General features: G+C 43.1%; 1 protein-coding gene across 2 annotated transcripts in view; it reads right to left on the bottom strand.

Moving 5' to 3' along the window:
• Positions 1 to 25,446, bottom strand: part of CAPN14 (calpain 14) — a 32,468-nt gene that overhangs the window by 3,657 nt on the left and 3,365 nt on the right. Inside the window, exons 2-20 of one of the 2 annotated variants that reach the window (XM_027712945.2) lie at positions 20,616 to 20,973; positions 18,041 to 18,110; positions 16,990 to 17,108; positions 16,261 to 16,397; positions 14,936 to 15,110; positions 14,152 to 14,217; positions 12,671 to 12,756; positions 11,324 to 11,398; positions 10,518 to 10,681; positions 9,663 to 9,826; positions 8,947 to 8,958; positions 7,167 to 7,372; positions 6,590 to 6,626; positions 5,668 to 5,730; positions 3,982 to 4,039; positions 2,174 to 2,238; positions 1,652 to 1,720; positions 1,455 to 1,533; positions 154 to 270 (exon numbers count right to left, since the gene is read on the bottom strand). In XM_027712945.2, coding sequence (XP_027568746.2) covers positions 154 to 270; positions 1,455 to 1,533; positions 1,652 to 1,720; positions 2,174 to 2,238; positions 3,982 to 4,039; positions 5,668 to 5,730; positions 6,590 to 6,626; positions 7,167 to 7,372; positions 8,947 to 8,958; positions 9,663 to 9,826; positions 10,518 to 10,681; positions 11,324 to 11,398; positions 12,671 to 12,756; positions 14,152 to 14,217; positions 14,936 to 15,110; positions 16,261 to 16,397; positions 16,990 to 17,108; positions 18,041 to 18,110; positions 20,616 to 20,973 — 2,120 coding nt within the window. Of the gene's footprint in view, positions 1 to 153; positions 271 to 1,454; positions 1,534 to 1,651; positions 1,721 to 2,173; positions 2,239 to 3,981; positions 4,040 to 5,667; positions 5,731 to 6,589; positions 6,627 to 7,166; positions 7,373 to 8,946; positions 8,959 to 9,662; positions 9,827 to 10,517; positions 10,682 to 11,323; positions 11,399 to 12,670; positions 12,757 to 14,151; positions 14,218 to 14,935; positions 15,111 to 15,287; positions 15,346 to 16,260; positions 16,398 to 16,989; positions 17,109 to 18,040; positions 18,111 to 20,615; positions 20,974 to 25,446 lie in introns of those variants that run through there. The other variant, XM_027712946.2, reaches the window with a different exon arrangement.

The following is a 25,446-nucleotide window of genomic DNA, read 5'->3' as shown; positions in this document are numbered from 1 at the left end:
CGTCCCTTGCTTTAAATTGATTGTTCTTGGTTTATTCAGAAATCCAGTCCTACTAATTTTGACCTTGCCACTGCCAGCTGGAGCAGCGTCAGAGGGGTCAGGGCTTAGCTGGCAGCCCAGCTTGCCTGGCCAGACACATAACACCAGCCTTACCTCCCATGATCTCCACTCGAAGCATGAAGCAAACAAAGCTCTCAAAGCTGATCTGTAAGTCAGGGTCACCATATCTGATTGCCATCAAATTACAGACTTCATTGCTGAGTGAAATGCCTTCATAAAATGGAAAAGAAAAAAAACCAACAGGGAAAACAGAATGAGATGGCAACTCCCAGCTGTACACAGCTAAATATGCACAGCTATGTGTGCACACACAGCTGTGACCATGTACAACAGAGTGTCCTTCAGCCCTTCTCCAACAGCTTGGTTTTTCAAGCCTCCTCTAAAATAATATCAAACATTAGCCAGCCCAAACAAGACCACTATATAAAGATACCTCCCCCAAATTAAAAAGGGTTCAGATTTGATCCCCTATAATCACAGTCCTGCCAGAGTTGGAATAAAATACACATGGGCCTCATTTCTCATGGGATATGAGGGTAATAGCTGTAGCTGGGTTTAAGAGCAATACTCCCCAAGAGGGTAGGAAAAGAGATGAAAAAGAAAATCCAGAGGAAGCTCATAGAGCTTCAGTCCCAATGTCAAGCAGCAGCAGCATTTGCAAGGAATAAAAGCATTTTCTATTCATGGCCTGGGATTTTAGTTTGCTTTAGTAGAGGTCTGCCTGGGTTTCTCACTGTGCTTTCACTGACTCAGATGAACTGGGTGAACATGCAGCAAAAAGAGGAATGATATTTAAGATGTAAACGCGCAAAGGAAGCTACAAGACTGACAACAGCCCCCACACAATGCCCAGTAATAGTAACAGAGCTTGGTCCAGTACTTGGACTCATATGTATCATCTTCCATTTCTAGGTCAAGCTTCAGACATTGCATTAGTGAAGTCTGGCACCAGTATTGCCTCTATGCAAGTCCCACACTTCCAGGTTTGGTATCTGAGCTGTTGTCTTCAGCAGAGGTAGCAGATTAATATGACTTAGATCTGGCCTCTTGCATGCATTCACACAACCCCACATAGCCTTTTAAAATTCAATTAGCAACAAAGAGGAAGGGATTTAAAAAATGGGTCTAAAATAAGCAGACACTTCTGTTTCAGACAACTATCAGTACGAGACCACACTTGGGCAAAGACTGAGTAGCCCATTCCATGGTAAAATAATTTTCAGATGCGTTTATCCAGCTAAAGAAGAAGGAAGAGATGCCATGATCATACAGCCTATGTGTTTTCCACTTCTCCCAGGCCCTACCTACAACTATCAAGATGTTCCCCAGCCCTAGGCTTTTTCCACTTTTGTGAGGAAGAGGGTAAGACTTGTCAAAATGCGCCATGGGCTCACCTGTCTCCTGTACAGCTGCATGCAGTTCTACAAGGTCAAGCTTTCCTGATCTGCTTTTGTCTCCTTTCTGGAAAACTTCCTGGGGGGTGAAGGGAGTATTTTTAAACATAACAAGCCACCCAAAAAAACAACAGATGACACCAAAGGGATTGTGAGCAGGGAGATATTGCAAAGGGGCACAGAAATTATTGTTATACCAAATAGAAAAGCAGCCTTTTCCACAGGACTCTGAATTCCTGGATACTCAGTGTGCCAGTGGCATTCAGCTTAGTGGGAGAATTAAAGTCAAAACACCTCAATTAAACTTTAGGTAGCACTCATTACATATTAAAACAAACAAACAAAACCACAAAAAAACCAAACAAAAAAACACAAAAAAACCCAAACAAATCCAAAACTTATAGCCACTCTAACATTTCCACAACTATAACATGAGGATAATGATTTCTTAGCCCACATGCTTATCTATAGGCTTGATCCTCCTCCCACCAAAGTCAACGGAATCCTGGCTGCTGATTTCAGAAGCAGCAGGAATCAACCCTTTCCCAAACCAACTCCATTCTGTCACAGTTGAACTGTTATTATGGAGGGTGAGATGTTCAATAAGCAGGGTCATGTGCTGGTGGTAAAGAAATCACAGTAACACCCAGTCTGCCCTATGAAATAATGCTCCAATGGAGTATTATATGAGTCAGAAGTATCATTCATGACAAGGATACATCCAGGAGTGCCAAGATACCCTGGCAGGAATCCAGACTGAAATTCAGGCGAAAACTCTGGAAGTCTGGGGAGAGGGAAAAAAAATAATTGTTTTGAGGAGTCATTGAGTATCTCTCAGAAAAACGGACTCTCACAAAATTTCCCTTCACTTGAGAGGGCTCAGGTTCCCAAGCCTTTGTGAAACTTTACACCCACTTGAGAAGAAGTATCATTTATGATGATAAAAATATGAGGCAACAGGATGGATTCTACTAGTCTCAGAAAATCCAATATGAGCTCCCTGCAGGCATGTAATACAGAATGAAATATGGTGCACTATCTCCAGCTATTAGAGAAAATGGAAGGGAAAGGACATCCAAAGCTCTAATCCCAAACAGAATTTACTGCATGACCTTGAGCAAAGTCACTTGACCTGAAGAGCTTTGGGGAACAGCATTGCAGATTAATTGAAACTCTTGTACTAAGCATCTCTATCTCCCTCTCTTTCACAGACACAGTGCCAGCTCTGTTAATATAATTAAAAGTACAGGCATTGCTGGAAACATGATGATGCTGCATCAAAGCTTAGCATTCCTGCTTCATATATAAGTTACATGAAGAGTAACAAAAATAGGCTCTAATCTCACTGTAAATCATGATTATAGATGATCTATGGCCTCACACTGAGTAAGGGACAGAATCATAACTCACCAATCTCTTCTCTGCAGAAAGTCAAGATGCTTTAATAATTTTAATCCTGTAATAGCCCTGTTTCATAAATATGAAGCAAGTACTGTAAAGTTTTTAAAATCACTGCCTTAAAATCGATCACTCATGAAAAATAAAGATTCCCTATTCCACATAGTCCTCTCACAGATAAGACAGTGCCTGGTGGGTCACTGCAAAAAGTCTGAAGAGCTATCCTTGTGTACCTTTGTAGAAAAGAGAGCACTGTCAAATTCAGCTTAAGTGAAAAAGACATCACATCAGTCTTTTGATTGTATTCTTTGTTGCCTGTAATGGCTGGATGGAGTATTTTCTATGTTGAACATTGGTTGTTCCCAGTGAAGAAACTGCAAAGGGAATCTGGATTCAACATTATGTCTGTAATATCATTGTCATTGTTCAGAGAAAACAGCAATTGCAATACCTTGCTGTTGTCTAGGTGGTGTTATTTATAAATAGGAACCAAATTACAAGGTTGTGGAGTGCCCTGGGCTGCCCCTGGCAGAGTGGATGTCACAGTCCTCATAAGAGAGACAAGCTCGGGGCTCACCTGCATAGGTTACACAGGCCACCTGCACCTCATCCTGTCTCCCAAACACACACAGAGCAATGAACAGCCTTGTGCATGCATAGCAGGGAAGAGTAAACAGGAATAGCAGGCATGAACCAGGCACTTGAAGGCAAAGACAAGACCCTCTTCCACCACATAAATGCCTACAGACCAGGCCTTCCACACCTCTGAGCAGTGGTGCTGCCAAGACTGGCAGTGGCACAGGGTGGAACAAGATTTCAGTTTCAGAATCAAGGCTGAGGTCAAGCTGGGTTTGGAGGTCAAACTAAGAGTCTGCATCCACACTTGTTCTCCCCCATTCTTCCAGCTGTTGAAATTCAAACTAGATTAGCCTCACTTCTAAAATTTCTGCCATGTTGATTCATACCCCAGCAAATCCTTTTGCTCTGAAAATCTAACATGGTATCAGAAGAGTCAGTTCAATCAGATTCAAGCCAGTTTCTCTTCCCAGAATGCAAGTAATAGATATAGGAGCTGAGGCTTTTCTCTGAGAGGGTTTATTTTACAGAAACATTGTTTTTCAGTACTTACTTCTCCAAGATATATTATTCAAGATCTTCTGGAGCTGAACAGCATTTATTTCAGGATTCTGTGATATGGAAGAGAATTTTAGTTCTTGTTTTTTATTTTTTTTTTAAGTACTAAATCACTTTTCTCCTACTTTTGTTTTCCCAGCATGTCCCATCTTCATTCTCTGCTTTTCTGGCCCCACTCCAGCCGCTGAGAAAATCAATAGAAAAGGCTCCCTTTGAATATGACAAGATTCCCAGCCTGCAAGAGCTGCAGTCTGCTCTGGGCTAAGTTCTCATGGCTCCACACCGATCAATGCAGCAGTGCAGATTTACACCGAGTGACGATCCAGACCGTTAACCTTTTGGCCTTGGTGCCATCTGTCCCATCAATCACACTGTCAAGAGACTTGCTTCAAATATTTCCCTTTTATCACTTACAGACAAAAAAGATGGAAACTTTGGAATACTTCTCCCCAAACTTTTCAAAGCAAAGGTTCCCCTTCATCCTTGTCATATTAAAGTTTACAGGTTTTTCAGAAGCTGTGACAATCGTTTGTTTGGAGGGCTTTTTTAAATGTCACCCTTCAAAAATAAAAGGCTATTTTCAAATCATTGAGCCATACCAGGGTAATGCCTTCAGAAATGGCAGTACTGCCTGCCTCTGTGTGTCCTTGGATCTCCTGACAGCAAAGGACCGACATCTCACAGTATGTGGCAATTTCTAGCACATCTGAAAGCCACACCATTCTCAAAACCAAAATCTTAAACCAGTGGCATAAAGTAAAAGCATTGCTTGTTTTCAGTAAAAGTTTCCTTCAAATTATTGCTATTAAAAGTGTAAATCTGTTTTTGTAAAATCGTGTTTGCCAAATATAGGGTAAGATGCTGAATAAATGCAGTGACCTTTTCTGAAAGGTGAAACTCTTGCATCTCTCACCATAGTTAGTGGGATCCCTGAAGGTCAATTCTATCTCAAATCAGGCTAGAGAGATCCTTAAAAAGAATCTTTCACAGTAAAGATCATATTTCACCAGGAAAATTAGGGAAAAAGGGAGGTGATGGGGCATCTGATACCTACTTCACCTCTCAAAGCAAGTTAGTTGCCATCCAACTTGTGATGAAGTATGTATGAGACAAGTGTTTCAGGGGGTGTTATCTCACTGGTAACTTTCCCCAGTGAATGTAAGAACACCCTAAAGGATAGGATGGATTCACACAGCCCATCACTTTGTCCCCAATACAGGCAATAGTAATTAATGTTTAGGGAAAGCACATGAGCCTGGTCAGCTTCTGCAGTCCATTCTGCTGTTTCTCTGGCACCCACATCTGTTGGAAAAGGGATCTGACAGTATACATCCCTGACCAGTCCTTTAATACATGTTTATGGACTTTCTGCCCATCAGTTTGCTAATACCTCTTGAGCCTCTTGATATTGTCACATCCACAATGTCCTGTGGCATTAAGTTCCAGGCATTCCCACCCTCTTGTGTGGAGTAGTCTGCCTATCTCAACATTATGATATTGCTAAGCTTCACAGTCAAATTTGCTGCACTGTACACACAGCCCTATCTGCTCTCTGTGGCCCCTCTCTGTTCCCCACACTTCCACATCCAGACCTCCCTTGAGCACCCACACGCTTTTACTTTCACAGAGCTACATAATAGCTCTGGAGGAGTTTATTCTGGCAGCTCATGCAAGCACCTACCTGTTCAAAATGCCTTGTGAAGAAATCCTCCCAAATCTTGCCTTCATACCTATCAACAATTTCCTTTAAGGTATTTAAAAAATATATCAATCATTAACTTGCAGAAGAAAAATATTGTCATCCAAGTTATTAAAGATAATTTCCCAGAGCTGTACTCCATCCCCTGCAATTCCACTTTCTCCCCACCACTGCAATCAATGCTACATCACTGACACAGCCCACTGCTAAGACAGCTCCCCACACCACAGAAATGCTATTTCTTGGAAAGAAATACTCAGATAACACTCAGTGGGGAGAAACGTTCCCCCTACCCTTCCCCAAGCTATGCAACAACAAAGGATGTGGCTCACTCTTTGTCAAGAAGAGAGAGAAGGGCCTCTGTCTTCCTGTATACAGCACAACAGAGGAGAAGAAAGCAGGAAAGACCTTTTTATGCCAGGGGAACAGACCATGCTATAAGCTCCCTGGCACAAGGTGCAGACATGCATGCACTGCCACTGAGCTCAGCTATTTCGAAAATAGCCTACAGGCTGCTGCATGGGAATAGTACTGCTCAGGTCCCATGATGTCTTCAAAACTTTCAAGGCATGAAAGGAACAGGGACAAGTGCAAGAATGGACCTTGAGCCTCCAAAAAGCCATGAACAGGAAAGACTGCAGAGCCAGTAAGATGGTGTCACTAAAAGATGTTTGCAAAAAGGCAACCAACTAATGTGCTTAGCCTGTCCTCCACATTTGACTGCATCTGTCTGCATGGCCCAAAGGACTCCAGCTGTAAACCCAAGCCATGCTTTCAAAAGTGCTGAAATACAAGCCCTGACATTCTCACTCAGCCTGTCCCTACAACAGAGCAACAGTAAAAACCCAACATTCAGAGCAGAAGACTGAACCACAGACCTCCCACTCCTCTTACATCCACTCACCTTAGAGAGGATGAAACTCGTGTTCCCGCCCATTTCCCTGGAGATGCAAAAAAGCAGACCTGTTATAAAGGTATCCCAGAATTGTGTGTTTGTCTCACCACAGGTGGCATCCCCCATCCCCAGATGGGGCCCCAACCTGCTATTGCAGGTTGTTTTATTCTCTGGTGTTACAGCTGCTGTAAGGGAAGGCCTCATGTCCATACAACTTCCAAGGGCTGCCAGCATTTGAAGTATTCAAAGCACTATTATGCACAAGCAACTGTCCTAGCACTGCCAGAAGGGTCTCTTGGCACATTAATGGTGCATTAAAAGCTCTTGTCCTTCTCACACTCTCAAACATGTCCCTGTTGCAAGAATTTTGTGGGCCTAGCTCAACACCTCTAAAAAGGATAAGGCCAAAAGCAGTCAGTACTTCAGCCACTGAGAATCCTAAGGTGGGGGAAACCCACAACCAGCCTCTCTAAAAGAGATTATGCTGCTTTTCGCAGAATAAAGTCTCTATGCTGCTCCCATTAGACTAGAAAGACCAGACTATTCCAGAGAATTAGGTGCTGGCAGAGGGGCAGCAGCATCTCACCGAAGAACATGTTTCCTGGAGAAGACCCGCAGGATGAATTCAGACTCTTGCTGAGGCTCCAGCGTGGATGGGACAATCACACAGACACCAGGCTCCAGATGGAAGTCATGAGTCACTTCCCGCTCATCAAGGAAAACTTGGTGCTTGTTCACAGGCTGATGTTGGGTGAAGAAAGCTGGGGGCAGTTTTCTGTTGCTTTCCTGGTACTGTTCAGGGAAGAAAGATAAAAGACGTGTGTTCTGCAACCAGCTGAACAAATGCACAGAAGGCATGTGGAGGATTCACGGGCATGGCATAGACAGCCTGCCCTCACACCTCAGATTGTTTTGCAGCACAGGCAGGTAACAGAGCCCAAAGGACTCAGTCTCCTCCCAGGACATGGTGGTTCTCACTTAGGCAACACCCCTGCCCAATACTACTATGTCAAAGAACTGGGTTTCCTGCAATTTATCAACCATGTAAGAGTACTTGTACAGAACAGCAGTGAGGACTGGAGAGGAGAAGCTATTCCTGTCAAAGTGGATACTGCAAAAGGCTTTTCCATATTAAGAGAAGTAACTGCAGGCAGGAACTGCTCTAGACACTGCTCTTCGCTAGCCAGAACACCCATCCTATCCCATAAGGACCACACACTTTGTCCCCAGCTTGTCCTTAGTGCTAGGGATCTGGTGCCAGAGGATTTTGGAGTACCTGTGATCTGAGCCTACTGCAGGCACAACCTAAGCCCTAACCCTGACTTAATGCAAGAGTTCTTGATCTGCCTGACACTCTTTGCTCTGCAGGCACTTTTCAGCAACAGGAGGATGGATAAAGTGTTGATCCAGGCAACACAGAGCTCATTTTTAATGCCACTGAGTGCCCAGTACACAAGCAAAATAAATAATCCTGCTAGCTAAAACCACTGTCACCTTCTGATCTTGGCTGTTCCTCAAAACATTTAGTCATTTTACTCTGCAGCCTCATGGGGAGAGGCTATGCCTCTTCCTTTGCCAGTATTTTTCTTACTAATAGAGCAATCTTTCTTCTGAAAGGTTCAGGGTTACTCCTCCTCATGCCCCTTATGTTAAATTCAAAGTTTTTATATTCCAGTCAATACTGGGTTGACAGTAGTTCTAATACCTTAGATGCTCTTGGCTTGCCATCTCTCTGTATTGATCTTGGCAATCACTACAAACCTGAAATTAAAGTCCTGGCTGCCACCATTCCCACTCAGGTGTGACAGAGGAGTGTGCCACACCCAGACCCACCCCCTCTGCCAGCAAGTTTACCTTACTTGTAACCTTGATAGCGCACAAAATATTTGAGTCAGGAAGGCATGGCATCTTACCTCATAGTTACCATGCTGGAAATACAGTAACTAGGAATACAATTGTGCTGCCCTAACCATACACCTAAATTAGTTCTTTGCCAGCCCAAATTTTCATTTAAGAGGTGTTCTGAGCAGTAAGGGAGTGGAAGATAAGCCCTTGGAAGACAAGAGGAGCTAAACCTTTCCCTGTTAACACTGATACCACTTCTAATGCCTTTGAAGACCCATTATAGGACCTGAACAACCCATGTCCCCTTTTAAGGTCCCTGAGCCCTCCTGATATGGCAGCTTTTCAGAAGAGTCACTGGATAGCTCTGTATTAGTAGTGCCTTGCTGTGGTGCCTCACTGAACTCAAATACTCACTGTCAGCCAAGGAACAAAGGCAAACACACCACCTTCAGTGTTGTCTTAATTGCTGCACCAGCTCAGGTGCCCCAGCAAACAGTCGGTAGTGGTGACAAGAGACTCACCTGTAGGTCCACCTGCAGGAAGAAAAGGAACAGCAACTGTCAAACAAGTTTGCTCACATAACATAGCCATGTCATTCCTGGGAAGCAAAGCAGATACATACATCCAGCTGGGGTCTTTGCCTTCAGAAACCTCAGTCCCTCCACCCAAAAACCCTTCCCCACAGTCACCTCACTGTAGCTGTGCAACCTCACAGCAGCAACAAGAGCTGTGGCTCTGTTCAGGGAGAAGAGTGGCTCTCAAGGCACTAGGATAAGCAGAGAACTGAGGGGATATCCACTTATCGGATACACAGGGAACTAGCAGTATGCACACATGGACCACTGCTACATCATGCTAGGAACACTTCTTAAGCACGATTTACCATGGCTGGAAATAATCTGAGGGCAGAGCTCTTCCTGCCTCAAAATAAGGGCACTCCTGGCACCTTCTCCCAGCTGTTGCACATACTCTCAGAGAAAGGAAAATAAAAAAGTGTACTTTGAAGGAAAAGGCACTTCTCACTGCTCTGCAGGGTGACATGCAGCATGCTGGAGAGGCAGCAAGTGGGACACAGAGCTGTGCTGTGATGTGTGAGGAGAGTGGGTGCAGGCAGAAGGAAAGAGCATAGATCGCCCTGGGCACAACAAAACTCTTCATCTGCAAAGTGCTACAATTTACAAGGCCTGGAAGTTTTCCTATGTGCTGAAAGCAAGAAAAGCAAAGCAATTCTTCACACCTTGTAGAGTAAAAATCCAATGAAAAGGTGAGGAGCTCGGTTCCGGTGTTTGCTGCTGTGTTTCTGCATCAGGGATATAACCACATTGCACGAATTCAGGTTTTTCTTACTGTCTTCAACTGGTAAAACATTCAGCCAGTACTGAGGGTTCATCCAAAAGTTGCCTAAGCAAAACAAGAAAAGAATTTTGATGTCATTTTCCCTCACAAAATTGATTGCCAGCTTCCCACATGATGCCTGGCATTGGACTGAATCGGTCACAACTAGTCTGTACCTCCAGACACCCCAGGAATTTGATTTTAGGGTGCAGTTCACAAGTTTAGCAGTGTAACGTATCTAAAACAGTAAAACAACCCAGGAACAAGGAACTATATTTCTGCTTACATGCAACTAAGAGCTCATGTTTTTTATAAATGTATCACTGTTCCTGCATCACCTCTGGTATAGGGGCTAGCTGACTTCAGACCCCACCTGCTCTGCTTCCCGAAGAGCTGAGCTTCTACATTTCCCATTCACTTTACTTAAAATACCACTCCCTGGAGGTGCTGAGGATGCAAATTTTAACAGACAAGTTTAATGCCCTAAAGCAGAACAGTGCTGGCAATTGATCCTGTGATTCTGCAGCTCATTTCATGCTATAATCAACCCACTGCCCTATGTTTGCAAGTGATGCATTTTCTGCGATAGCAGAAGGCAATCAAAGTCCTTCAGCTGCTTATTTTTGATGTTGGTGTGGAGGCTTAAGCAGGAAGCACATATTTCTGTTGTCAGTTTTATGCTAAGAGGTATAAGGTGCTGGTAACTGAGTCAGCAGAGCATCCAAATGTCAGAGTCATCCAAAAGAGCACCCCTCACCATTACAGAATCCCAGACTTCCTCCTGCTGTACTTCCTTTAACCCATCTCCCACTCTTCAGGGAATACATCCACTTTTTCCCATCTTCCTGGCTCATCAGGTCTGGAGTTAGTTTACAGATCATCAGATCTACAAAATGAATCTTAAAATCTCGCAGAGACATCCTGGGAAAAGAGTGCCAAGAGACATCTTGTCAGCAGTTTAGTTTAGTCCATATGGCTCATAAAAAGAAAAGGAAAGGGAGCAGGGAACTTCGAAGCCGCACCATTCTGCGTTACATATGGTAATGCTCATATTTTATTAGGTAGTAAAGAAGAGAGTGTCTGCTCCAACAGCAGCATCTAGAAGTAGCAAATGGACGACTAAAACTTCAGCAAAGGATAGCAGCACAGAGAATAAAATAATATTGCCATCAAAGGGAATGCAGTGAAATTACGGGGCAGCAACATTGCCACCTCGTGGCAGAAGTTATGGAGAAATCACAGACAAACACCAGGCAAGCAAGAGCTTCCCAGAGCTATGTTAAAAATAAAAGGCAGGACAACAGCTCCTGAAAGCTGCCCTTTTTCTCCAGCAGCCCCAGGAGTCCTGCTTCTCCCTCGCTCCGGCCACTGAAAAACCGTGCATCCATGTCAGCACAGCTACTGCTTCTCATGTCATCAGGCAGAGGAGAACAAGAGAGCAAGCATGGGCTGGTATGAAGCAGATCACCTATGCCTCAGCCTAAGTGCCAAGGTGCTGCTTCATCTCCAGGTGCAGCCCCAGAGCTACTGGCGGAGAGGAGAGAGGCAAGACTGTGCCATTACCAGAATTCTCCGTCCTCCTTCTTTTTCCTCAGCAAAATCTTCTCCTTCGGGCTCAGCAGCTCCCACTTGTAAGAGCTAAGGGGAATAACATGAGATGACTAACCAAATGTGGCCTGAAATTCAAGGCAGAGTACATTGCTCTCCTCTATCAAAAGAAGCCAAATACCTGTCCCCACATATCATCATGTTTATCTCCCACTAAAGAGAGGCTCCTATGCCTTCAGCCATATGAGACTCTCCATGACCACTCTGGGTCCCATGAGATGTAGGTAAATGGCTCCAGTTTTCTCCAGCAGAAGCCACAAATGCTCCATTTCCATCAGCCAGTCCACTCACTTGAACATGCAGCTTCCAAGTACTTAAAATATAAAAATTTAGACCTGCTTTGTTGGTTAATTTTCTATCAAAGGGGACATAATAGGAAGAGTGTTTGGCATAATGAATGAATGACTAGGACAGCACAAGAGGCAGCTGGGAGTCGTTTCAAAGGCAGGCCTACAGTATGTTGCTCATTATGCTCTTCAACAGGAACAGCTGGTGTGTTGTCATTATGTGACAGACACGCATCAGAGAAGTTACAGCTCTGCAGACAAGGTGAAAGTCACTCACATTCCCAATAACCTCTGTACTCTTCTTTCCTTTCTACCCACATGAGCCTCATCAAACAGAGCCTGCACAGGGAATGAAGTGAAGCTTGGAAGAGAGAAACATGCTCCACTTTAAAGAGGAACTGGACACAAGTTTACAGTTGCCAGTGGTCTAGAATGCAAAACACTGTCTTTTGTGGATCCCAATTAAAAAAAAATCAGGTAGCTGCAAATACGGGGCCCATTTGCTTCACTGGTTGCTTTTTCTGATCTCATACCCAATTGTATTCCTGAAACAGCCAGAACAGAGGAATCCTTTGCAGCCAGCCAACTCCTGCACTTTGTAGCCTGTGGAGGACTTTGCACAGGCCCTCCCATGATAAATGACTGTGTGTCCTGAAACATGTTGTTTGTTTAGAGCCTCCTGCCCAGCTATCTGTCACTTTGCATGCCATCCAGATCGCAGCAACGTGGTCAGCGTCCGATGTTCATATTATGTTTCCTCTGGTATTCAGTGAATGGAAAACGAGAACTGATCTTGTTGAAGCTGTGTGTGTGAAGTGAGCCCAGCTACGTAAGCACTATTTGTTGGAGACACACAAATCTATTGAGTCATTGCTTTGACACCAGAAGGTCTTTGCGAGCAACTGTTAGTTATCTGAACACTGCCCTCAGCATTCATGCCTGAAGATGGCAGCATCTTTCCTCCAATAAACTTTTTCTCCCCCTCAGCATCATACCTTTCCTTTTTTAAACTCACCTGTCACTCCAGTCTCCTTTCCATTCAATTTTTCCCCATGGATTTCTCAGTCTCACTAGGTTTTCTGGTCCATATTGACAGGTCACCTGCAGAAAACAGTAACACTGTACTTATCAAGGTCTCAGCAGTTCTCATCTGGTTTAAGTCATTGTTCTGTGTCAGATATTAACAATTATTTTGTTTGTTCTCATAGATGCCAGCAAGTATGATGATAAAAATCTATGAATATGCAACTCAGAATGCCGGCAACAAAGAGATTCAGATGCTTCATCTTAACATTCTGAAGTGATACCAGAGACATAACAGATTCCAAATGCAGAGGTTTGACTGTAAATTCCTCTTCCTTTCCAACATCTGCTCATTTTGCACTCATGTGGGGGAAAGACTGTACTACTGTGAAAGCCAAGTCCTACTACAGTGCAATGGCACAGCACAGTGCAGTCCCCCATGGGTCACCACATAGGTCAGTGCCTCCTGAACTGGGATGCCATGGTGGGAGGAGAGGGAGCCAGGCCAACCAGGGACTTTGTTGGCAGCACACAGCAGAAAAGCTGCCTTCATATTGGTTCCAGATGCTGGGTCAGTCCCTTAATGCTGCCTGGCTCTTCATCCCATCAGAGGAGCCAGAATGGCAGACATGTCGCTGATAAACTCCATACCTAAAACCTTCCTGCTCCTCCTATGGGAGACACAGATGTATATCACCCAGCTGACAGTATTTCTTCCAACTTTCCTAGTATCTCTTGCTAGAGGTACTGAACATACTTTCACCAACATGTCCAAAGCCCCACAAAGTCCTTCGCCATCCTTGTCAACCTGCTTTTAAGGCTGGACAAGATAGTCATCCACCAACCCAGGAGGAGAAAGCTTGAGTTTTCTCACAGTCTTTGGGATCTATTATTTCACTGTCCTTTACCTCTAGACAAATATCTTAGGGGGACTCTCAATGATACTTCTGCAGATCAGTGGGGTCCACCTGCATTCCCTGCACAGGGGCCCAGTTTGGTTCCCTTACTCCACCATTGACTCACATTTCCATTTGCAGTCTTTCATATTTCGGCCCTTGCATCTTTACTTCTCTATGGCCTCTCCTTTGACTTCAGAGGAAAGCTTTTTATTCCAAGTAAAAAGCATATACCAAGTTTCAGCACATCCTCCCAGCAGCCCCAAAGTCCAGTCCTTTCTTCCTTAGCAGCTAAGATGCATTTGTGGGTGATGGTCTCAGCAGAGCCCTATGAATCATTCCCATCCTTAGAGATATGTTGATCCATAACAATTGTCCTTTATGCCAAGACCTTGATACTAAAATGGACACACTCAAAAGTGAATCTTAACAAAGCACACAGTCTCTTTTAGCCTTAGAAAAGAGCACTGGGGAGGAGATACCATAGTTGGTCTGATTAATGGTTGAACCTATGACTGCAATAAAAATTGCTGATATCCAAATAAACCTGGACCCAGGACATTAGGGCTAGTCTTACCTTTCTAATACCAGTTACTGTGTAGGCATGGCCAGCAACAAGCCCATTCTTCAGGACCTTTGTTGTCTGTATAAAAGAAAGAGAAACAGAAGGAAAATAAACCTTTTATTCTACCTATACTTACACGGCAGACTCATACCAATACCAGAGACCTGTACCTGTGTCAGCAATGACTCTCAAAACAAATGGAGAATGGTTTGAACTGAAAATCAAATGAATACATAAATTGAAGCTCTTAACAGCCATATTTCACAGTATGCTTGGAACTGAAAGATTGATTGGGAAGGTCCTTTCCTAAATTGTGGATCTTTGGCTAGAGACTATCTCACTTTCAAAACGTTCAGGAGGTTAGGTTTTGATTTTCAGAATATTAGAGTTTCCCAACAGCTGAAGTGTTAGCATAAGGCTTGGAAGCCAAGATTTGAGCTTATGTTCTGAACCACACACCTCTCTGCCTTAGCTGTAAGTTTATTCCATGTGTGTCTGTGCCTCATTGGACAATCTGTAAAAATGGAAAATTTATTTAGCAAAAATGGGAAAATACAGTAGGACCTCATTTAAATAGAGGTTCTGTGATAGATATTCCTGAACATAACAACAGGGATCTGAGAGCAGCAGGGAATCAAGCCCTGTAGAAAGTTTAACATTAAGAATGTGACTTCTATAGAAAGTCACGTGTGGCAGCTTTGATACATTTTGAGTCACAATGACTAGCTGAGCAGCAGTAAAGAGGTCTGGAAAGGCTTTTAGCTGTAAAGCCATTTGACATCACTCCGAGTCTCACCCCTAAGTGTGTTTGACAGCCCATGAGAGATCTGCTGTAGGTGGCTCTTGTCAGGATACCCCACAGATCAGGAGGAGCTTCTGCAAGCTTGATCCTTGTATTAACACCTCCTGTAAAATCCACCAAGGCTTCTGAAACTTGCCCAATCTGCAGATCTTCATAGGAGCCATAAAGTCTAGCAAAAAATGACATCAATATATTCTTTGGATTATAGTCACAGATGACAGGTTGAGGATAGTGTAACAATGAAAACATACAAAAACAGTGTGCAAAATGCAAAAGGAAGGCTGTAACTCATGTTTAATTTTAGGGGAATCTTTGCATTTAGGAAGAGGAGAATCTAGAAAATTACCTCCAAGACTGGCCATACTCTGAAAGGTACTCTTCACTCATTGTCATCCCTCACTGCTCTGTAATGAGAACATGCCTATCACAACATCTTTGATAATTCTGCCTTAGCAAATGTTGCCTGAATTTATCACCAGACAGTGTGCTGTATCTAAAATATAGTACCTTGAGAGGCACGCTGTCTTGAGAGCTCAGTCTCCAATCTGATTGTCTTTACCATTGCAGTGCAACTTTCTCCTTTCCTCTCTTTTTGTTCTAATGCTAACATCAAATGAAAATTACTGCACTTTCTCACCTTTACTGTGATCTTTCTCTGAATGTTAACTAGGATTTTTCCCTGCTCTGCAGAGATTATTTCAGCCCAATATCAACAAACTCCATCAGTTATGCCTTATTGCTTTCTTCTTAGTTATATACTACCACTAAAGTTTAGCATTGTAGACAAAACACTCTGGAGAGAAGCCACTGTTCTCACCCTGACATATGACTTGTTACACGCCTCAGCTTTGGGGGATCTGAGAGCAGGAGCTTCTACCAAAACAGAGTACAATGCTTCAGCAAACCTCCAAAATGAAAATCCTTGGAGGTTTCTCACACTGATAATACATCAAAGGAGGCATCAGAAATCATTCACCTTTGAAAATCCTTATCGGTGGCCTTCGGCTTCTCTACAGTATTTACAAAGAAGGCACCAGCACAGACAATACACTGCAAACAGTGATAACACTAAGAGGACAGCCCCCCACAACAGGTCTATTTTCACACCTAAACCCTGGGATTTAAACTCAGGGGCCTGGATTGGTAACAGCTACTGCAATGGCAGCTTTTACTGGGTAATAATAGAAAGATGAGAACCATTTATTACACTCCAAATATAGCAAGGCCTACAAAATGCATTTGTAAACAAGAACAAACTGCGTAGGCACCAACCAACATATTTTAGAGACTATTTGCATAACTTGGAATGAGTCACTTACTTAGCATATGCCTTCTCCAGAAGGGCTCCCCAGAACACGTTCTTATAGACTGAGGAAACAAAGACCAGCTCCCCCACCTCGTTCACCGGCAGGAGATCATCAACCACCACGTCAACCCATTCTCCGAAGTGCCAGAACTGTCAGGAGAAAGGAATGAGCTGATGTTTCCCTTAGAAGGGACCTCCCCTTGAAACAACAGGAAAGGCAAGATAGCCTAGCTGTGGGCACAGAACAAGCTGCTGTGGGTCAGTGGGACGTGGGACAGAGCCAATTCCTCAGCTCCATCCGGCCAGAGGAGCAAACAAAGTATATATCAGGTGTACAAGGAATAAGCAGGTAAATAAGCCACAGTTGGACTTCTGGGGAAGGAATTCCTAACTGCAGGGTAGCACAGTTGCATCAAGAGCAGGCAAAAGGGTAGAAGACTGGAGCAGATGTGCTCAGGTCTGCTGACTGTTGCCACTCTGAAGAAAGGTTTTTGTCTGTGTTAAAATACGGGTAGGGCACAGCTGGAGAAAACGGACAAGTGGAGGGGTATTCTCAGAGCAACTTGCAGGTGATTCACTGCCTGCACTGCTTTGTGGAAGGGGCGATGGGCTGCTCTCCAGGCTGGGATACCCTCTGGCCACTTGCCCCTGGCCAAGGGGAAGCACGTACATCTAAGGGTGTGACACAAAACATAGCAGAGGATTCCTGAAGATCCCCTGCAATCTGGGGGAGCAGCTGTACCCGGAAGTGGAAAATGCCAGCATATTTCCTCTCAAAGCTCTGGTTTTGTGGCACGACTGCAGCCAAGATGTCCTGGTGGAATGTCAGGGCTTCCAGGGCCGCCAGGAACCAGCAGTTCTCTGCGCCAAGACAAACGGACACATGAGTTGGCTGAAAAGCGAGAGCTGTCAGCCAAGTTCAGGAACACCACCAAGATCCTAGCAGAAGAGCTGTTGTGCTGATGTCTTTACAATTATAACAAATCATACGCAGAAAATTAGACAATCCAGACGTGTGCTTTACTTAACCAAACCATGATTGGATTATAATTGTTCTCTCGTGACATTTTCATTTGGATACTGTTTGGTTAAATAAGAAATTTAGCAAGCAATAACTGTCAGTGGAAACATTCTGGTTTTTACTGACATTGTGTCAGGTTTTTTCTCTTCTCCATAAAGGCACACTATTAAAAAAAAGTTTCCATTTTTCTCTGAAAACATTTGCTTTTCAGAAAAGAAAAATAATTTCCAGTGGATCTCACATGCAAAACTGTACTTATCAAACTTTGTTTTTAAGGACTTAAAGCACTTAAAAAATAATTTAGTCCCACCTCTACCTCTTTTGCAGATGACAATATATCCTTTTACTTTAGGCAACACGGGCATAAAATTATTTTTCTAACTTCAAGGCTGTGAAGAGAACACACTCATACAAAGTATTAGGTACAAAGACAGCAAAAGTCCTGCTTCTGTGGTCCCTGTTCAATTGTCAAGCAGCAACACCACAGACCAGTAAAAGCACAGGATCACTTCCTATTAGCATGCACAGAAGCAACAGAGAGTGGTGAGTTCAGCTTGTGGAGATACCTCTCATGCCTCAAATCCCACCTCAAAGCTTGCCAGTTTTTTTACTGAGGCTATCCCCTTTTAATTGCTTCATCCACACCATGACAAGCGAAGGAAGGAGAAAGACACCTTCTATTTCTATGCCAAGTTTTATACAATCAAACTTCCATGCAAAATGTTATCTTCTGTAAGAATACTTAGATATTTATACAAAGGAGTTTCCTTACCCACCAATCCTTGGCAGAGATCAAGTTGCTTTCTGTTTGCAGCATAAAATACTGGACTTTTGTGCAAAGCCTGGAAACCACACACACACACACACACAAAAAAAAAAAAAAAAAAAAAAGAGAGTCAAGTAAGTAACATCAGCTGGTTTAGCTTCAAAGTCAAGGATTTTCTGCGTGCAGAGGTGCAATCTCATAAGATGGGAAATCCAGTGAGTTCCTAGCACAGGATGTCAAAACCTCATGGATGTGTGACACAAAACATTCCCTCTGCCTTTTTGAAGCTTTCAAAATACTTATGGTTCCTTTGTCCCAGCAGACACTGTTCTGGTTCAGTTATAAATCTAGTGTGATGTGCTTTGGCTAACCTGACACCAGCCTGGGCGCACACTTGTGCTTGGTCTACACTGAATTTGGTCTCCAGCATAAGTCACTGGTGCTCACCAGTTGCATCACCATGGGTTTCTATGAACACCACACTGAGAAGCAAACTCCTCAAATATGCCTGTCCTGCTCCTCCATACAAGTTTCAGCCAAAAGAGGTTATGATGGCAGAGCATAACTGTTCAAACTTTCAGCTAACCTGACTGACATCTCCTTGATTTGACTGACACTTAGGCTACAGACTGATGGCTGCTACAGAAATTCCTGTTTCTGTGACAACAGCAGGTTCAGAGAGAAATAATGTTACTTTTTTCCGTTCACAAGTGCCTCTGGGGTTAAATTAATAACCTAAGTGTCAAACTTACATTTCACTTGAATGACCCAGAAATTGCTCAAGCTAAGTTTCACACTGTTGGCTTCCCCTACAGGCAGTAGCAAAGAAATGGCAAACCCTCAGAAGGCAGTTACAGTAATTAGACATCAAGCCCTGTCCTTGGTGAATTTGGGTGTTCAGTTTGCAGGCCATCAGTCATAGATGCAGCAAGCTACAAGCCTGCAGGGTGAACAGAAGAATCTCAGCATCTTCTCTGCAGCACAGGGACTGAAGGATGCACAGCATCCATCCTCAGAGAGCCTGTGCTCTGCTAAGTTCAGCATACAGAGCAAATGGCAGCCTTCTTCACAGGGCAGTTTTAGAATCATAGAGTCATAGAATATGGTGAGTTGGAAGGGACCCATCAGGATCATCAAGTCCAACTCCTGACCCTACACAGGACACCCCAAGAATCACAGCAGAGCAGCAGAACAGTGCATTGAGAGACAGAGGTTTCAAGTCCATTCCAATATCTGTGGGATGGAGGGACACCTGAAGGGCTTTGTAGAGGCTAGGACTCATGCTGACTTCACTCCCTAAATCCCTCTATGCTGATATAGTTGCCTCAGCCACAGTGCCCAGCACAACCCAGCTCAGGCCCCTGAGGACTACACTCTTCCTCCACCTGCAGATCCTGACTTAACACAAACCATCTGAAAGACTGAATTATGTATGAAACTCTAAGAATGAGGGCTGCTCTTCCCAAGCTCCCCTGCTTGCTTTGCAAAGATGCCTCTACCTTCCTGGTGAGTTTCATGAGTTTTGGAAAAACTCAGCTCTTGTGAGAAATTGTTTAAGTCTGACAAAGCATGACAGCTAGAAAATAACTTAGCTTGGAGCTGCTATCTGCTACTACCTGGCAGAATTCCCTTACAGGGACAGTAATACATGGGTTCTGAAATTCTCATGTAATTTTTACACTGCTTTCAGGAAGATCTGATTGTCAATACTCTGTGCAGTGCCTCAGAAAGAACAGAACTACCACTGCTAGTAACAGGCTTTATCTAACTGTACCAGGACCCTGTCTTGGCCTCTTAGACTTGTTATCTATCCATTTGTTATGAGAACTTGCTCTGTGACCTTGCAACCAGCTGTCTCTTGCTATGATGTTCAGTTTAAGCACAGGATACCAGCAAAGGCCTTGGAAATATCAGCACAGGTAGAAAACAAAGCCCCAAAGCTAAAACCAACTCACCAACTAATGGTCAGTCACTGGTTGTGGTAGAAGCTCAACCCTGAGAGCTGGGAAAACACTGGTCTAAGTACAAATAGACTAAACAGTTTAGCAGGGGAAAAAAAACCAGCCCAGCAAAAGGATAAGGCACCTGCTGCCGCTTGGGAAAGTAGCAGCCTCCAGCGTCAAAACAATACGTGCTCCATAGGAGAGAGGGGTCAAAGGCTAAGAACTATCTAGAATCTCAGATATCTTCTAAAAGGTCGGGATCTTGAATTTTGGAGAGAGGAACCACTGCCATGAGTACTGTCATCACAGAGTCATGGTGGGATCACCATAGCTGTGAGCTCCAAGGAAACCAGCTCCACCTGCTCCCTTTGCCTGCTCTCCCTTCCTGCTCCAAGCATCACTGGATATAAACTGAATGAGGCTGGTTATGATTTTGGCCAACAAATGCTTCAAAGGCAATTATGAAACCGTGTACCCCAGCTTCCAAAATGACACTGATACAATAAATGTAATCTCTGGAGAAATTAAAGTACACCTAAATTAAAGTCTAAGGGTAGTCTGTTCAATGCTAAAACTATTTGCTGGCTATCAGCTGTAGTCATCCTCTTACACTACAGTACTCACTGAAAGTCACTTACGTGTGGCCTCTTCCACTGTAAATTTCGGGGTAGTTTTTTTAGCAGTGGTCCTGTTCCAATAGAGCTGATGTGAGCAGGGAAGTTGTCATCTATGAACAGGCATTTGTTCTTCAAGCACGACTCCAGCAAAGCCTGGTAGTTCTGCTGGATGGGAGGGGTGTGTTTTTGAAAGATACTCCTGCCTAAAGGCACAGGTGACTTATTTTTTTTCAAGCAGAGCAGAAAAGGCATGGTGATGTCCCCAGTAACACCAGGATAATTGTTTTCCACTGAGGATTCTGCAAGGATCTCACACTGCACAGTTCTGCTAGGAACACTCAGTTTTCTGGGATGAGGTGTGTCTTCTTCAGAAGAATTCCTGATAATTAAAATAAGTATAAAAAGTAATTTTAATCGTGGTTTTTAAAATTTTCTCCTTAGCCAGCAGGGGTGGGTAGGGATAGTAGCACTCTCAAAAGAAGTGGGGACCCTCTCAATTCTAATCTAGCACCTATCACTGCATCTTCAAGGTTTTACATTGCTGTGGATCTGAGCGAAATAAAAATGAGTGACCCCATTGACTTTTACTAGGGCTTTGAAGCCATACACATGGCTATTCTCAGTCTCTCTCTGGACTATTTTAGGCTCTCCAGGATATTTTCACAACATGTTGCAACATGAATGATAGTCTTTATTCAATCACATTCTGGCATGAAGATATTTCCCCTCCCAAGAAAAAAAAAAAAGGCGCTAGATAAACCAAAGACTAACAGAAAAATGGAATACATTAGGAGTTACAAAGCCATTACTCACACACCCTCGATAGTTATTTTGCCCTTTTTGCCTCATTTTGGAGAATGATATGATCTCCCCCAAGAGATCACATTCCATCTTGCTGAATACCACAGATTCACACATGAAATGGCATGCTGAGGTATTTTTTTCCTTGTAACATTCAAGACAGATGTTTCTCATCCCCCCACTAAAAACAACAAAGAGCGATGTCCTAGCCCTTTTTTAATATTGGCAGCTACGTTAAACATTAGCATCAGCCTTTGCTGCAAGTGGTGGGCTCCTGGAAGAAATCATGACTAAAATCTCAGCAGGCAAATCACTCCCATCAGTGGTAACAAGGTGATCATAATCATAGTTATTACAGTGTTTTCAGTTATTACTATTACATAGTTATTACTGTTTCCAGGACTGAAAAAATTAATCGGTATGCAAAGTTTAATAAATTGTTCACATGGCATAATGATACAGTATTTGGATGGCTTCCCTGCAGAGGAGGCTCTTTGAGACTCAAAATCACTGCCCCAGGCACCTGGGAGGATGCTGGTCTCAGTTAGGAACCAGTTGATTGTTACTCCCATCGAAGTTGAAGGTCACAGGCATTCCCTGTGAGAAACCAAAAAACTCCAGATTGAGCTGTCCTCCCACACAGAGCTCTCATTTGTTATAAAACTACCCTACAACTGATCACAAGGCTTGACCCTCAAAGGCAACCAAGAAAAAAATCTTCAAAATATAGCCCTGGAAACAAAAATTCAATTTTCTATTGTACAGTAGACATTTCAGACCTGAAAAAGTATTTAAGTGCCTAACAACTTGCTTACTTTTTCTCCAGATGAAAAAATACTGTCTCTACCTCCAAATCCTCCCTTTTTACAACCTTGGCCTTCACGGCTGCGACAACATGAGCAACAGACAGAGGTAGATTTAAGAGAAAAACAAGAGGAAGAAAACAGCCTGGAGAACAGCTGCATTTTATATAGACGGACAAAACATGTATGAAAAAGAATTTCTCATTTTGCTGCTTTCCAAGAAAAGAAGTGGAGACCAATTGGCATACTTTGAGCTACACTGAAGAGTAAATATTTGAGACTTGATTTTTGGGTGTGCAGAGCATGCACGAAGCCTGATAAAATCATTTTAACCTTTTATCAGTTCTCACTTCACTCTAGCATTTACTTGAAAAAGAATTGAACTTCATATACAGGCTTTGAAACCCAGAGACAGTATGAAAAAACCAATGCTTTCAAAAACGGAGGTTTAAATCACCTGAATATATAGCCTTATTTCCAATAAATTCAGCCAGCACCCCTGACTGTAACGGGGTGTAATCAGAGTTAATGATGCAGCTACTCTGCATGTTTCAAAAACCTCCCACTGAACCTGCCTGTAGGTGTGTTGTTTTAAACTCTTTTCCAAATTACCTGGAAATCTTTGAACAAAAGAGGCAATGAAGCATTTTATGTGTCATGAACAGTGACTTCTTAGACACCTACAAGGTGTTGCACTTGTGTTTGGCTGCAGTCATGTGTAGGAGCAGCCACCAGGTACAGTTGTATATGACTAGCCAGGATATACCTGGAAATCACCGGTACTGCACTCAGCAATGGTGCTGACCCAGAATGAATCAGTGCCCTACTGTGTCCTCCCTCACAGGTGGAGCAGAGTGTGTGCATGCCTCTTCCAGCAATTAAAATTTCTTAGGGAAAGCAGCCAAGTGTAGCAGACAGCGTAGCTTCCATTTAAAGCTTTAGATGGAAGCCATGAGCCAGTAGGTTAAATGGATTTGATTCTGTATTCCTTGCATGTTTCCCTAGTTAGCATGTTTGCCATCTGACGTAAGTCCTTGCACTACATTAGCATCCTATGATCTCCCCTGATCTTTCTCAAGATCTTAAAAGCCCCATCCCTAAGTCTTAAGCTGAGAATCTGAAGTAGCCATGGAAAATCCTACACTTTTAGTAAAAGTAACTGGACCATACGTGAATTCTCTCAGAAACTCTTACTCTATGAGAGGATTTATCTCAGGCAACACTGGGGCAGTGGGCAATTTGAGGGCTAAACCTGGAGCTGACAGAGCTCAGCCCATCTTTTCAGATTTAACAAAGACAATCCAAATCTGGGCTGAGAAGCTGCTCCCGATTGCATGGAACAGAGTAAATGTTTGCATGCAAAATAATAAATTTTAGGGTGAGCAGAATAAATTATGCAGGGCCATCTTTTACAACCAGTCTTGTAATACAGCAGAACATTAGCTGCAGAAATTAGTAGTCATTAGTCAAAATGAAAATGTGAGTGTATTAGGCTTTGTTAATCTTTATTAGTCTCTAAACAACAGTAGTCTCTATATATAAAAACAGCACTTGCAGGTACAACCTCAAGTCTTTGATTAAACATAGTGGTGCATTTCAGAAAAAAACCCAAAACCAAAACAAAACAAAGCCAAAACAAAACACAAAAACCCAAACAACCAACCAAACAAAAACAAAACAACAACAAAAAAAAAGGCAAAAAAACAAAACCAAAAAAACTCAAAGCTGACTCCTGCCCTTCCTATGAGCTTTTAAAGCAAATAGAAATATCCTGAAAAGAAGCACTGAACTATGTTTTCTCACAAAATGAATGAATAAACAGACAGGTGGATGACATTGCCCTGAATTTCCTGTGCTTGGATTATTGGCCCAAAAGTTGATGAATACCTTCTGGTGCTGAGACTTTCAAGGCCAAGCAGTGAACCTGCCCCAGAGTCTCCCACTGATCTTAAGAAAAAGTCTATAGCAAAAATGCCTGGATGGCTTTCGGAACTTCAAACAGTACCTCTCTGACCAAAGATAACTTTTAACAACTCTGGTTGAGAATTTAAAATACATATTCTTTGCTGCACTAATTGTCCAAGCTACATCAAAATCAGTGGAAATATGAAAATCCTATTTAGTCAAGACCTGTCCTTCAGCATTTAAGGTTACAACCTATTCATAAGGATCCCAATCATAAGAGATTCTGACTACTTACAACTCCCATTAGAGACAGATGAAATTTTTGATCTCTGCAGAATACTCAGTGATCAAGTATCAGCTGAATTGGCTCTAAACAGCAAAAATGAGGAAACAAGGGTGCACAAAATCTGGGATAGCTAAAACACCAGCCTCTGTTCCCAACCATTTGGCAGACAGAAGTGTTGGAACTGTGACATGCAGGGCAGCTGATGTGGCTCATCCAGCTGCTTTAAATCACACCAATTCTTCTCATGTTTGCTGATAAAAACTCTTTGCCTTTCTCCTCAACACTTCCAGAGAAAAGTACAGCAGCAGCTGCTGCATTCAGCACGGCAAGCAGCATCGTGTAACTAATACCCCCATCTGATCCCAGAGGACAGCTTCATCTTAACACCATGCCATGGTGACAGAGTTATACTCCTTTCAAACCCCTGGAGAATCCTAACTCTGTACTAGCCCAAGATGCCTGCTGAACGCCAGCACCAGATCCCTCTTACACAGCGTTTGGTGTTTGATGTCCTACCTTCTCCAGGTGTGTCCTCACAGCAAAGGATAATTGTTTCACTGGTAGTGATGCCTGTTGCTTATAAATAGTATATGTGTTATCTCTAGCTATGTGTGTATTTATGCTTCCGCGTGTGTGCATGCTTATATATGTCTCGCATACGTAACCCCAAGAGCTTGTCCTAACCTATCAAACACTGTGGTAGAAGCAGGAGGTGGGGAAAAAAAGCATATTGAGTAATGACAGAAAATTTCTAAATAGTTTATACAAACTGTTCCACAGAAGACATGAAAGAACAGGTCAGTCCATCACGCAGACTACCATTTGACTCACCCATCGCTTCAGTGGGCAGCAGTTTCCTTGTTTCATTATTCAAAGCACAATACTCCAAATCTCTCCATATATGACTGACAAGGTAGAACAGGAAGATATGTTTAACTGTGTCTTAACATATTTTAACAGGATTTCTGTTTTCAGGTAAGTAAAAGTTCAGAGGAAATACCCTCAAAAACCCATTTCTACTCAGAACAGATGGGGATATGACACTTTGTCAATAAGT

This window comes from Pipra filicauda, unplaced genomic scaffold (assembly GCF_003945595.2).
Source record: "Pipra filicauda isolate LSUMZ 115617 unplaced genomic scaffold, ASM394559v2 scaffold143_size2779998_pilon, whole genome shotgun sequence".
NCBI classification, from domain to species: domain Eukaryota; kingdom Metazoa; phylum Chordata; class Aves; order Passeriformes; family Pipridae; genus Pipra; species Pipra filicauda.
This window is presented reverse-complemented; position numbering and strand designations above follow the sequence as displayed.